The sequence below is a fragment of the Capra hircus genome, chromosome 5, assembly GCF_001704415.2.
Source record: "Capra hircus breed San Clemente chromosome 5, ASM170441v1, whole genome shotgun sequence".
Taxonomy (NCBI): domain Eukaryota; kingdom Metazoa; phylum Chordata; class Mammalia; order Artiodactyla; family Bovidae; genus Capra; species Capra hircus.
Window position 1 is genome coordinate 70,386,435 of NC_030812.1, and position 14,433 is coordinate 70,400,867.

Here is a 14,433-nt window from a genome sequence, read left to right on the forward strand (position 1 = left end):
ATACACATCATTTGTCTCACTAGAAATACGGACATGATTTCAGCAGCGTGACCAGCTTAGACTGTCTTTCTGTTCCCTGCAGCCGATGCTCTAAGTCCCTTTTGTCCCATTTGGATGAACCACAGGTGAACTGAGCCGTGAGGAGTTCAGAGGTTTGTCCCTAAACATAATCCTAACCCCTACTTTTAGATATGTTGCCAAAAAATAGTCCAATTTTACCCTCAACTTCCTAGCACTTATTTTTATATCATTTGTAGTTATTTATGTATATTAGAGTTAGCACCTTATACTTCTAGATTTTAATAACACAGATACAAACTAACTTATTCCAACAATCATACAGAAACACATATATTATCCTAAAACATACACAATGTGTATGAATATATATGTATACAAAATTTTACCTATATATAATGATATATATAAACTGTATATATAATTATATTTTTATTTATTTATTTTTACTTATTTAATATTTATAAGCTTTCCTCTTTAGAAATCAATTTTGAGGGGCCCTCTAGTTAATTTCCAAGTACACAGACTGTTTTAAAAAAATCCTTAGATCTGAAAAGATAGACTTCCAGCCAAAAAGTAAGTGGGTGTGTATCAAGCTGGTTTTAGAAATGGCAGAGGAACCAGAGATCAAATTGCCAACATCCACTGGATCATGGAAAAAGCAAGAGAGTTCCAGAAAAACATCTATTTCTGCTTTATTGACTATGCCAAAGCCTTTGACTGTGTGGATCACAATCAACTGTGGAAAATTCTGAAAGAGATGGGAATACCAGACCTCCTAACCTGCCTCTTGAGAAATCTGTATGCAGGTCAGGAAGCAACAGTTAGAACTGGACATGGAACAACAGACTGGTTCCAAATAGGAAAAGGAGTATGTCAAGGCTGTATATTGTCACCCTGCTTAATTTAACTTCTATGCAGAGTACATCATGAGAAATGCTGGACTGGAAGAAACACAAGCTGGAATCAAGATTGCCGGGAGAAATATCAATAACCTCAGATATGCAAATGACACTACCCTTATGGCAGAAAGTGAAGAGGAACTAAAAAGCCTCTTGATGAAAGTGAAAGAGGAGAGTGAAAAAGTTGGCTTAAAGCTCAACATTCAGAAAATGAAGATCATGGCATCTGGTCCCATCACTTCATGGGAAATAGATGGGGAAACAATGGAAACAGTGTCAGACTTTATTTTTTAGGGTTCCAAAATCACTGCAGATGGTGACTGCACCCATGAAATTAAAAGACACTTACTCCTTGGAAGAAAAGCTATGACCAACCTAGATAGTATATTCAAAAGCAGAGACATTACTTTGCTGACTAAGGTCTGTCTAGTCAAGGCTATGGTTTTTCCTGTGGTCATGTATGGATGTGAGAGTTGGACTATGAAGAAAACTGAGTGCCAAAGAATTGATGCTTTTGAACTGTGGTGTTGGAGAAGACTCTTGAGAGTCCCTTGGACTGCAAGGAGATCCAACCAGTCCATTCTGAAGGAGATCAGCCCTGGGAGTTCTTTGGAAGGAATGATGCTAAAGCTGAAACTCCAGTACTTTGGCCACCTGATGAGAAGAGTTGACTCATTGGAAAAGACTCTGATGCTGGGAGGGATTGGGGGCGGGAGGAGAAGGTGACGACAGAGGATGAGATGGCTGGATGGCATCACGGACTCGATGGATGTGAGTCTGAGTGAACTCCAGGAGATGGTGATGAACAGGGAGGCCTGGCGTGCTGCGATTCATGGGGTCGCAAAGAGTCGGACACGACTGAGAGACTGAACTAAACTGAACTGAACTGAATCAGTGTAAAACTGTGAAGGAAGAGAAAGGGCCTGAAAAACGGCAACAACTTTAAAGAACATGGGAGGCTCAGATTTCATTCCACTTAACTTGTCTGCACAGCTGTGATGTAAAGCTTTTCCATCTAACATCTTATGTAAGATCTGCTACCGTAAGTATATCACTTAATTGACTGTCAGGATAACAATCAAAGTAAAAGCCCTGAAGTTTATGCCACGGGTACTATAATAACCTGATAAAACACTGAAACGACACTGAAAGCATGCAAAATAAGATAGTGGATGGCCAAGTGTATATGCTCAAAGATGTTCCCCTAGAAGGGGTAGAATTTGCAGTAGTGTGCCTTTCTGGCCTAGCACACTCCCTAACCCTTCACATCCCCTATAGCCAAAAACAGCAGAGAAGTTTGTAGCCTTACCACCCACCTAAGGTGCCAGAAAGAGGAGTTCAGAGCTGGAAGAATCACCTGGAAATTTAAAGGAAGTAAGTGTTGGCAGCTGGAGAGTCTCTAGACCCAAGATGTGAGTATGAACTCTAAGCAAGTACTGGCTGAGAATTCCATATGCGTGAGACAACAGAGGGCCTCCTGAAAAAGCAGGCAGAGGCAAGAAAGAAACCTGTTCTTGAGATAGACAGCAGCCCAGGACAAGGCTTGTGATTTTCTGCCTTTTCAACTGAGCGTATCTCACAGCAATGCAGTTTGGACCGAACACTGAAGCCCTGCGGCCTCAAGGTGGTAGAGGGTAGAACCGGCCCTGCAGTGGGAGACTGGGCTATCCCCCCAGGCTAGAGGCCCACAGGGCGAGCTCAATCTCTCTCTAAATTCTGCTTGTATGTTTGGCACCAAATTACGCAAGCATCGGGGAAAACCTACAGAGGTCAGGTTAAAAATAAATCAATCAAGAGTTAGAAACCCAAGAAAGAGAGCAGAAATATTAGCAGGGCAAATATTTGCAGCTAGAGTTCAGACATGTTAACTGCCTAATAGAACAACATAGAAAATAATATAATACATGGAAATATATATTATCTATATATTATAAATAAATAGAAACAATATAGAAAATAACAATCCTCAGAACAGCTTAACAAAACCCAGAGTCTCAACAATGTATTATCTATGATAACTAGTTTTCAAGCAAAAAAATTACAAGAAACAGAAGCATGAGAAACACATTCCCATCTTCAGCAAAGAAAAAAGAGCAGTTGATAGAAATTCACTTCAACCAGGCCCAGATGTTGAAATTAATAAAAACTTAAAAGTAGCTATCATAAATATATATATTTCTACATAAGGGAAGTATGTTCAAAAATAAAGGAAATACATGTTTAGAGAGGGAAGTGCAATAGCAAAATAAAAATTACATTCAAAAAGTAAATTTGAGAGCTGGAAAAGAAAATACTGAAATAAAAATTAGCTAGATTAGGTCAAAAGCAGATTGAAGCTGGAAGGGGGAAGGGTCAGTAAATTAAAGATCAAGGGAATTACCCAATCCAAAAAACAGAATGAGAAAATACTGAAGGAAAAGAAATAAACTCTCAGTGATCCTTGGGACAAATGTTATGTGATTCAGCATAAGTATAATTCATCAAGCTACTAGAAGTTTGCTTTGAAATGTAAATGGTATAATGTTAATTCTTACAAAATATTTAGAATATATATTTCAACAAGTTTTGAGTTTCCATCATTCTTTCTAGAATGTTTATTTTCTGAAAGCCCATTTAGCAAAATATACAATCATTAAATAGCTCATTTTAAATATAAATGAATATATATGCTAAACAGAAATAGACTGACAAATGTAGAAAAACTCATGGTTACCAAAGAAGAGAGGGAAGGTACAAATTAGGGGTAAGGAATTAACAGACACAAACTACTATGAATAAAGCAGATAAGCAACAAGGATATATTGTATAGCACAGGGAATTATAGCCACTATGTTGTAACAGCTTTTAACAGAGTATAATCTGTAAAAATACTGAATCACTGTGCTATACACCTGAAACTAACATTGTAATTTAACTATATATCAATTAAAATTATTTTTTAAATAAAGAAAGGATGAATGGTTAGTTGCTCTGACATTTGATCCTCACCTTTCCCATGGAAGTTTGTAAATGTAACCAGTCAGACATTTTCTAAACCTTAGAGCTAATGCTCTTGAGTGGTTTATTTTAAATAAATATGCAGCTTACTAATATACTGATAAAACGTGGAAGCTAGTCATGAAACCCTTATGACCAGAAGGCCCAGGTGACTCTCAAAGTATAAAGCCCTGCATGCGTGTCTGGTTGCTTCAGTCGTGTCCGACTCTTCGCAACCCCATAGACTATAGCCTGCCAGGCTCCTCTGTCCATGGAATTCCCCAGGCAAGAATACTGGAGTGGGTTGCCATTTCCTTCTCCAGGGGATCTTCCTGACCCAGGGATCAAACCTGCATCTCCTGCAGCTCTGGCATTGCAGGTGGATTCTTTAACGCTGAGCCACCAGGGAAGGCATAAAACCCTAGAGACCGCCGAACGAAATGTCTCTCCTGCGCCATCGTGTCCTGATCACACAATTAGCAGCCAGCTAATTGGAACTTGATCATTTTCTTGGATGAGAAAAGAGATCCCATAATCTCTGCTTGACGTATTCAGAATCTCCCAAATGTCTCTGTAGTATTTGGGATGGCTTCTATGTCGTGTTCTTGGCCCATCTTCAGTAAAGTGTGTTTCCTGTAGAATTACTATTTCATGGGACTGTGCTGACCATTCAGCACTGTCTGATACCTCAGCTGGACTTTGACATCTAGGAGGTTGGTCTGGAAAGAGACATTTCTGGAACTGTCAGCATCTAGAAGCTATTTAAAAGCACAACATGGGATGAAATCACATGTGGGGTGCATGGATTGTTGTTGCTGTTTAGTTATTAAATTGTGTCTGATTCTTTGTGACCTCATGGACTGTACCCCACCAGGCTCCTCTGTCCATGGGATTCTCCAGGCAAGGATACCAGAGTGGATTACCACTTCCTTTTCCAGGGAATCTTCCTGACCCAGGGACTGAACCCACGTCTCTTGCGTCTCCTGCACAGGCAGGCATATTCTTTACCACTGAGCCCCCAGGAAAGCCCCGGGGTGAAAGGAGGTAAGAAGTAAAAAGAACAAATCTGAAGAATAGGACATGCCAACATATAGGGGATTGAGAGAGAAACCTCTGGGGCTGGTGAACAATCAGGCAAGTGTGGTGGCACAGGCGTCAAGGGAGAAATGTATCAACAAGCCAGGGATCAAGTGTGTCAAGCAAAAGGCTGGCTGATCATCGGGATCCAATGTCAGGGTTATTCTTGACATTGATAACGACACTTTTGGTGGGACAGTACAGAAAGCTTGAGTGAAGTATGTTGAAAAGAAAGAGAAATTAGGAACCGAGGTATAGACAACAGTTTTAGGACCACGGAACTGGGTGACTGAGCTGACATTTTCTCTCTCATGGTTCTGCAGGCTGGATATCCGAGATCAAGGTGTTGGTAGGGCTGGCTGTCTCTGAGGCCTCTCTCCTTGACTTGTAGACGGCCACCTCCTTACTGAGTCTTCACATGTTTTTTCCCTCTGCACCTTCCTGTGTCCAGATTGCCAGTTCATAACAGGATCAGGATCCCCCCCTCAAACTTTAATCACCTCCTTAAAAGTCCTGTAATATTCTGAGGTGCTAGGGGTTGGGACTTCAGCATGATAATTTCATGGATATATAACTCAGCCCATAGAAACTTTCTTGAGAAGATTTTGTGTAAAGAGGATAAACCAGGCAGTAGTTGGAGAAGGCCTTGGTGTCAAGGGAGAATTTTCTCTTTGAAGATGTGGAAACCTGGTGTGGTTACATACAGAAGGAATGATCTAGAAGAGAACAAACTAGGTGAGAAAGGGGAGACTTACTAAAACTATGTCTGCAAGTAGCTCAAGAAAGCAGGACCAAGTGCACAAGTGGAATTACTACACAGCAGTGTAGGTGTCAGCCGGAGGAACAAGCCAGGAGGCAGAAAATTCAGCTGAGGGGCAGAACTGTGAGTCGGTGCGATGGAAGGACTTTGAAAATTTCCTTCTAATTATTTGTTTTTCTAGGCAAAACAGAATGCAGGGTAATCAGCTGAATGTTGGTGCTGGAGATCTTTAGAGAGAATGAGGGTGTGAAATTGCAAATGGGAGTGAAGGACACAGCATGGAGTTGCTAAGCAACGCAAAGGCTCTAATTGTGACCAGTGGTCCTGAATTGAGACTGAAATCACTGTGGCTGCATACTAACGATTTCCTAATTGTGAACAAAGCCTGAATACCGAAAAGTGCAAAGCATAAATGAACAATGTGATAAGCGAATATAAAATAACTGCCTGGGCAGAATTCTTTTAAAAGACCCCATGCTCCTTTTAGGACTTGTTGCTAATTTTTCTTCATCTTAATACACACGCATCAATCATTCAAAAATGTAGTTGAGGGCTCCCCTGGTGGTCCAGTGGTCAAGATTCCGCCTGCCAGTGCAGGGGGCATGGGCTCCATCCTTGGTTCAGGAAGCTCCTACATGCTGGAGGGCACCTAAGCCCACGCGCCACAACTACCCACACTCTAGAGCCCGGGAGCGGAAACCGCTGAGCCTGCACACCTAGAGCCGGTGCTCCAGAACAAAGAGGAGATCCTGCTCAAGGCAAGTGGAGAAAGCCCGCACGAAGCAATGAAGACCCGACCCAGCCAAAAATAAATGAATAAATAAACTAACCAAAAACATTGAAATGTAGTCTAGGTTTGCACGGTTTTTTAAAAATGTTTATTTATTAATTTTAGTACGTGCTTTTTCGTTGTTTTTGTTTCTGTTTTATATGGGATCTCAGTTTCCCCAACCGGGGACTAAACCCAGAATCCTAATCATTAGGCCACTGGGGAGCTCCTGGTTTGCATGTTTTTTAACTTTATAAACATGGGATATTATTGTAAGAATCCTTTAAAATCAATAGTACTTCACAGTATGTGTAACATATGTGGGCAATGCTCATTTAATTTCATTGTATAGCACTCCGTGACATGTGTGCTCCGGGAATCCTGTTTCTATGCTACTGTCAAGGTACATTTGAGTTGTTACTATGCTACTGCGAACACGCTTACCTGCTGTTCAATATGGCTCCTAGTTCTTTGAGGATACACTCTAGGCATATTCTGTACAAAACACTCCCCCATGACATCTTTCTTTATCTGACTAGGAAACCATCGATGAATGCTATCAGCCAGTTCAGGGGAAAATGCATGCATGTTAAGTCTTACAATCCCTGAACAGGGTTTCTCTTTATCTTATTTAAATTCTTTCAGTAAAAATGTATACTATTCTCCATAATAGTTTCACAATTCTGTTAGGTCTCATCCTAGATACATTTGCTTTAAAAAATAAAAGATACAGTGCCCTCTGTTACTCTGGGCCTTCCTCCCAGCAGCCAGTAGGCACAGGCCTGTCGGAGGCAGAGCAGAAATGGCCATGGGAACCACCAAACAATGGGAGATGCGGTTGGATCAACCCCTTCTTGCTCTTTTCTGCCGGCTCACTCGGTGAGCTTGGCTCCCTCTTCCCCAGCCCAGGTTACCTATATTTGCTATTTTTGTTGCTAGTTAAATTGCATGGTTTTATTATATATTCTGACTAATTGATTCTGCTATAGAAAGCACAATTGATTTTTGGATTAAATTATATCCAAACTGTTTGTTAATTTTCATTAATTTAATAACACACGAGTGGTTTTTTTTCTTCTGCTTGAATTCATACACTGGTAATATAATAACCCAACTTTATATTTCTTCCTGCTTATGCTGTGGGTGAAAATCTCGGTACAGTACTCAGTAGAAGTGATTGTGGGCTTATGACTTTAGCTCTCAGTCTGCAGGCTCACATTCCAGGGTGAGAGGCTCTGTGTACAACCTTTCAGTTGTCACTATCAGATTAAGAGAATTCTCAGGTGGGATGGGGAGGGAGATGGGAGGAAGGTTCAAGGGGGAGGGGACAAATGTATACCTATGGCTGATTCATGTTGATGTTTGGCAGAAACCCACACTATTCTGTAAAGCAATTATCCTTCAATTAAAAATAAATAAATTTAAAATATAAAAGAGAAAATTCTCTTTTATTCTTTATTTCCTAACAGATTTTTAAACTTTTAAGAAGTTCTGATTTTTAAAAAAATCAAATGCTTTTATTGTCCTTTTAAATGGCCATGTAATTTTCTCATTTAATTTGTAACTATGATAAAGGATTCTTCCAGGCAGTAATGTGGATTTAGGGACAAGAAGAAAGATGACCTTGGTATCTATGAGAAGAGGGAGTTTAAAAAGTTTTTATTGGAGTGTAGTTGCTTTACAATGTTGTGTTAGTTTCTGCTGTTCAGCAAAGTGAGTCAGCCGTACGTATACATAACACGTCTCCTCTTTTTTAGATATCCTTTCCATTTAGGCCACCACAGAGCACTGGACAGAGTTCCCTATGCTATGCAGCAGATTCACGTTAGTTATCTATTTTATACATAGTAGTCTATATATGCCAGTCCCAGTCTCCCAATTCATCCCGCCCTCTCTTCCCCCACTTTATAACCATAAGTTTGTTTCCTACATCTGTGACTTTATGAGAAGGGTGGTTTTAAAGTGTTTAGAATCTATTTACCAAAATTCCACACTTGTGAAGGAGGTAAAGTTAGGGGTAACCAATGACTGAATTTTTGTCTTCGGCATGCAAGCAGAACTTTTGTGACCTATCTCTTGGCGTTCCCCAGTTAGAAAAACATCTCCCACAGGCCTCTGCAGGATCTTTCCACTTTGGCTCTCTTGATGTAAGGATAATGGAAGCTCGTAAGCCACGTGTCAAAGACAGCAGAGCCATAAAGGACGGAAGGATCACGTGATCCCAGAGTCACTGTTCAGGAGAGATCCATCCTCCAGCCAGGAATACCAGTACTGGAATTTTAATAAGTGAGAAGTAAACTTCTATTGAGTTAAATTCTTTTCCCCGTTTCATCAGTGTTACCTTAAATCACATAAAATTTCCCCAAGTTTTTGTTGTTACAGAAGGAAGATAAATCTTATCCTTATCATAAGCAGGATGATGGCAGTGTGTTTTTCTTCAACCTTCTTTAACCATAAAAATGACTTGACCAGATTCCTGGTGTGAGTGACAGAGAGGGAAGGATTAGAGAGATGAGGAGGCGCCTGTGGTGAAACTTGTCACTTAGATGGGGAAGTTGATTGGGGAATGGGAGGCACCGTGAGCCTATTTCTCTTGGATAAGAGGGTGTCCATCCAGTAATGGGGATCTGGGGACAGGGAGGCAGATTGGCCCTGGAAGCTACCAGAAGAGTGATTTAAGTGAAATAATGTCATGATTTCTGAAGTAGAATTCAAGGGTCCAGTTCTACTGTGACCAAACCTACCAGTTCCCTCATATGAACAGAAAATCTATTCACCAAAATTCCAAAATGTTAAGGAAAGGAAAGCCCAAGAGGCCAAGATATAGGGCATATTTTATTTGTTTGCTTTTGACAGCAGAATCATAAGGGATTTGCTTTTGCTACAGAAAGAGGCCAGAACTATGTTAGGAAACCAGAGAAATAAATTGTGACTCTGGCTTGCTCTGGCTTCTCGGTTTCCACTTTTGCTTCCAGCCACACCTTCTCGCCTACGTGCAGCGGCAGGGTCAACATGCCAGAGAGATTCCTGGGCTCTTTGGTGGAGACCTGATGCTTTTCTAAGACAGAACTTTTGTCCCTCATCAGCTGAACAGTCACCTTGCAGTGATGGAGATCCACATCGAAGAGGAAATGGTAATTTCCTGGCACCCTGCATGTGAAGACCCCAGTGTCCTCCTGTAAGTCTCTCTGGGCATTGTACAGGACCTCTGTGAAGGGGACAGGCTTCGAAGGTGAAGGCAGCTGGCCACTGAGCTTCACAGTGAAGGCGGGCTTTCTCTGGCACGGGCATTTTACACTTGGTCCTAGAATTCCCGTCATACCTGGTAAACCTGGTATTCCTTAGAGAAACGGACAAGACACAGTAAGAAGGTCATAGAATCCAATAAAAAGATGATTCCCAGTCACTGTGTGAAACCACCACTTTTTTTTTGTTAAATAACATCATGGTTAAGAGATTGATCTTTGCTGTATGATTAAATGGTTTCAAGTCACATCTCTGAAACTGACTAGCTGTGTAATCTTACTAAAAGTTAATCAACCTTTCTGGGCTGTATTTTCTCATCTGAAAATATTATCATTGACGTGTCATGTGTTTATTGTGAAGTTGTAATGAGACAACATACTTATAGTACATATGCGTGGTGCATATGTATTATTTGATAAGGCCCATGATAATAGCCCCATAAGAGATGACACGCAGCTGTGATCTTTCCTGAGAGCCCCTCTTGGTCTGGTCTCATTGGCTACAAAGAAGTCCTGGTAACCAGGACAGAATCTGGGAAGAATCTTGCTTTGTACTCAGGTGCTCCCTGGGCATCATCCTTGTATGCGTGGTGCATATGTATTATTTCCTATATATTATTTCATCCTGACTTGGGTGGGACTAATTCTTGCTACAGCTTCCCTGGTGGCTCAGTCAGTAAAGAATCTACCTGCAATGCAGGAGACCCGGGTTTGATCAGATTAGAATCATCAGCAAGAATTTTCCTTCTCCAGAGGATCTTCCCAGCAGAAATTTTCCTTCTCCAGGGGATTGTCCCAACCTTGGGAAGGAAAATCCTTGCTAATGATTCTAATCTTACTGAAGACAATGAAAAGGCCTGGGTGTCTAAGTCTGGGGACCAGAAAGCCTTTGGATTACCAAATCTAAACCTTAAGGCCCATGATAACGGCCCCATAAGAGATGACACACAGCTGTGATCTTTCCTGAGAGCCCCTCTCGGTCTGGTCTCATTGGCTACAAAGAAGTCCTGGTAACCAGGACAGAATCCGGGAAGAATCTTGATTTGTACTCAGGTGCTCCCTGGGCATCATCCTTTTCATAAGAACTAGGTTTGGGGCTCTAAGTGCTCAATGAAACCCAATGTTCTGATGATATATGATGCCCTGCTACACTTATTAAACCCCCCTTTTTTGCTGTTTATCAGACAGTGTGATTCATGATGCTGACTCTACTTAGCACATGTTCCCAGCGTGACTAACCCACATGGATACTAGTACCCTGGTTCTAGAACTAGGCCAGTCTCTCTTGTTCCCTGTGACTTGAGCTCTGGTTCCCCTGCCCTGGGACCCAGCCGTACAGCTGACCATTTTCTCCACATTCTTTTAATCCTCAATGTGTTGTGCTCCTGAGTTTATGAGGATTATGACATTCCTACCAAAAACATGAAACAGGAGTTGCAAATAAAAAGCAGAGGAATGTATTTCTCACCTCTGGGACCAGGAGGCCCTCTTATACCTGGAGGTCCTGGGTGTCCTGGAAGCCCCGGAGGTCCGGCACACCCTCCTTTCTCCAGGACAGCATTTGCCATTAGGATGACGCTGACCAATATCCGGAGATCTTGATTAAAGAAACAGAGAGGTTTTTTTTGTTTGTTTGTTTTTTATTTTGTTTTATTTATATATGAAGGGTGAATAGGTAGAGTTGCAACCTGGCCCAGGAAAGGTATCATGTCTAGAACTAAACACATGGACTCAAATAACAACTTTGCCCTTACTAGCAAACCGAGCAAGTCACTCCCTGAAATTTCCTTATCATTCATATACAACAATAATTACTCAGTTAAAACTGTTTCTGAATCCTGAAAGGTCAACATTTTTTCTTCATCTGTCCTTGAACTGCTAGAACACAGAAAGCACTCTAACACAATTCTTAAATACAAAATCCTTTACTCTTATGAGAACCTACCACATCTCTCTCTCTCTCTTTAGTCGCTAAGTTGTTTCCGACTCTTACAACCCCATGGATTGTAGCCCGCCAGGCTCCTCTGTCCATGGGATTCTCCAGGCAAGAATACCGGAGTGGGTTGCCATTTCCTTCTCCAGGGGATCTTTCCAACCCAGGAATTGAACCCAGGTCTCCTCCATTGCAGGCAATTTCTTTACCAGCTAAGAGGGAAGCCCCAACCTACTACATATTGAATGCTTATTATGGAAAAGACATTGGGCTAGAAACATCATATCAGTAAGAAGTCATCACATGCCTGGTATTTTTGCCATAAGCATCTTTGCCCCAAGCATTTTCACCACAATCATTTTTGCTACATAATTAATTTGCCATAAGGCAATTTTGCCATAAAAGAAAAAACAGTTCAGTTTCAACTGGTTGACAGTTGTTTGGTTATTTCTCCATGGATGCAGTACTCCCATTTTTATGTTACATAAATCTTAGTCCTCATAATGGTCCTGATAGTGATGAGTAGGCGTGGTGATCTTAAAACAGTGGATGATAACAGCTACATATAAAGACTTGATAGAAAATAAGTGGATAAAACTTACTACAAGTGTGAAATAAGATAGTACAAAGTCAGACTGCATACCTTCCTAGAAAATAACAACATATCATTTTGCAAATCCTTGGGTAGATTTGAAGGCAAAGAGTTGAACCAGTATTTCCCATGGAACTTTGGAACATCTGTCACTGGACATGTGACACAATGTTAAGAGAGCAACAATCCTGTAGAGGATTTCACAATGCAATACAGAGCTCAGTTACAAATATGCACCTTTAGTATTTGAAAACTGAAGGAGGAAGTTTTAGCAAAAAAGTGCAATGCTGAATGAAGAGACAACTCCACAAGCAAAAGAAAAAAAAAAAGACAAGTGCTTAAGTACAACCTATAAAGTAAAATCAGTTATTTGCATGATATTGTCATGAATCTGCACATTTTTAATGTATTCAAATAATTGTATTTCACAATTAATTTTTTAAAATTTCATTATTCATTTCTTAAATGTTTTGTTATATCCTTTAAGTGTCCCTCTTTTATCTTTCATTATTTTTATCTTTTAGAGCAAAATTGCCTTGTGGCTGGTTAGTTATGAGGCAAAAATGTCTGTAGTGAAAATGCCTGGGACCATGATGTCTGTGGCAAAGAAGCTGGTGGTCTAGAACTGTACCTAGAACTGTTCATTACACCCCTACAAGGGGAAGTTTATATTTCATTTTACAGATTAGTGGTTTAAGATTCAAAGAGGTAATTCTACTTACTTCCAACCAGATTGCTAGTCAGCTACAACCTGAGGGTGCGTGCTTGTATGCCCAGTGGAATCCAGCTCTTTGCAACCCCATGGACTGTAGCTCGCCAGCCTCTTCTGTCCATGGCATTTTCCAGGCAAGAATACTGAAGCCAGTTGCCATTTCCTCCTCCAGGGGATCTCCTGATCTAGGGTTTGAACCCCCGTCTCCTGCATTAGCAGGTGGATTCTTTACCACTGAGCCACCTGGGAAACCCCAGTTACAGTCTGAGGCAAGATTCTTATTCAAAGCATTTTGAATTAAGAATCAGCGTTCTCAGCTATGTGCTTTTAATTAGTTAATTAATTGTTAGCTGATGGCCCTGCCCTCTCATTTCTCCAAACCCTCTGCTCTTGGCTCTCACTTTTCTCATCCAGCTAAGTCTTACAGCACAGCAACCCACAAGAAGCACCTTGATTTGGATTGTATTCACTCTGTGTTTATGTTATGTTTCTGTCTTCCAGAGAAATAATTTCAGAAAACCTATTTTGGGAGCTAGAATATTCACCTCCGTTAACAAAATGATACACTCCATCTATCCTCTTACAAATACTTGACCCCCCTCCCACAACGTCCGTCCACCTCCTACCAGCCATTCTCAGGACAGAGCCTTTCCTTTGTGGGATGGGCGTCTCTCAGATTTCTTTCTGAAATGCCTAGCTGTGTGTCTGAGGCTTGGGCTCTGGTCACTGCTCACTCCGTCAAGGCCTTAGCTAAATGATACGAAGCTGCCAGTTCAAATATTTATCCCTGGTTGAAACTGAAAAAACAAAATTAATATTTAATCACACAGTGGACTTAGGCCACCCACTGTTTCTGAATTTGAATCTTGGGCCCAGTAGGACTGTCAACTAGAAGTCCTAAGTCATTTTCAGATTTCCCTTCCAGCAGGTCTATTATGGAAGCAGCTGTCAATACATATAAGGCCAGGATAAGGAGGTCATTTCTCCTGTTCTGACTTCTTTCTGAAGATTTATTCCTTATGTTTAACCACAGATCTGGAGTCATCACAGGCCATTTTCTGAACAGAAGGCCAAATGCAGAGCAGGAAGTCTAGAATTGAGGGTAATTCCCAGTAAGAATAATGTACTATGTATTGTGATACATAATTAAGTGGTCAAACAAATGTGGAGTATGCAGTGCTAGTTAATATTAGATACTATTTTACCATGGGCTTCCCAGGTGGTGCTAGTGGTAAATAACTCACCTGCCAATGCAGGAGATGTGAGACTCAGGTTTGATCTCTGGGTTGGGAAGATCCTCTGGAGAAGGGCATGGCAACCCGCTTCAGTATTCTTGCCTGGAGAATCCCATGGACAGAGGAGCCTGGAGGGCTACAGTCCATAGGAGTGGAAAGAGCTGGACACTACTGAAGTGACTTAGCACGCACGCGTTATTTTAACATGCATGGC

The 14,433-nt window shown here is 41.1% G+C and overlaps 1 protein-coding gene across 1 annotated transcript; it reads right to left on the reverse strand.

Moving 5' to 3' along the window:
- Positions 9,320-13,744, reverse strand: LOC102191308 (protein HP-20 homolog). Its single transcript, XM_005680593.3, has 3 exons — positions 13,611-13,744; positions 11,216-11,344; positions 9,320-9,842 (listed from the first exon to the last, which is right to left on the reverse strand). Exons 1-3 carry the CDS (start codon positions 13,615-13,617, stop codon positions 9,403-9,405), a joined length of 576 nt encoding a protein of 191 aa, XP_005680650.2. The 5' UTR covers positions 13,618-13,744; the 3' UTR covers positions 9,320-9,402.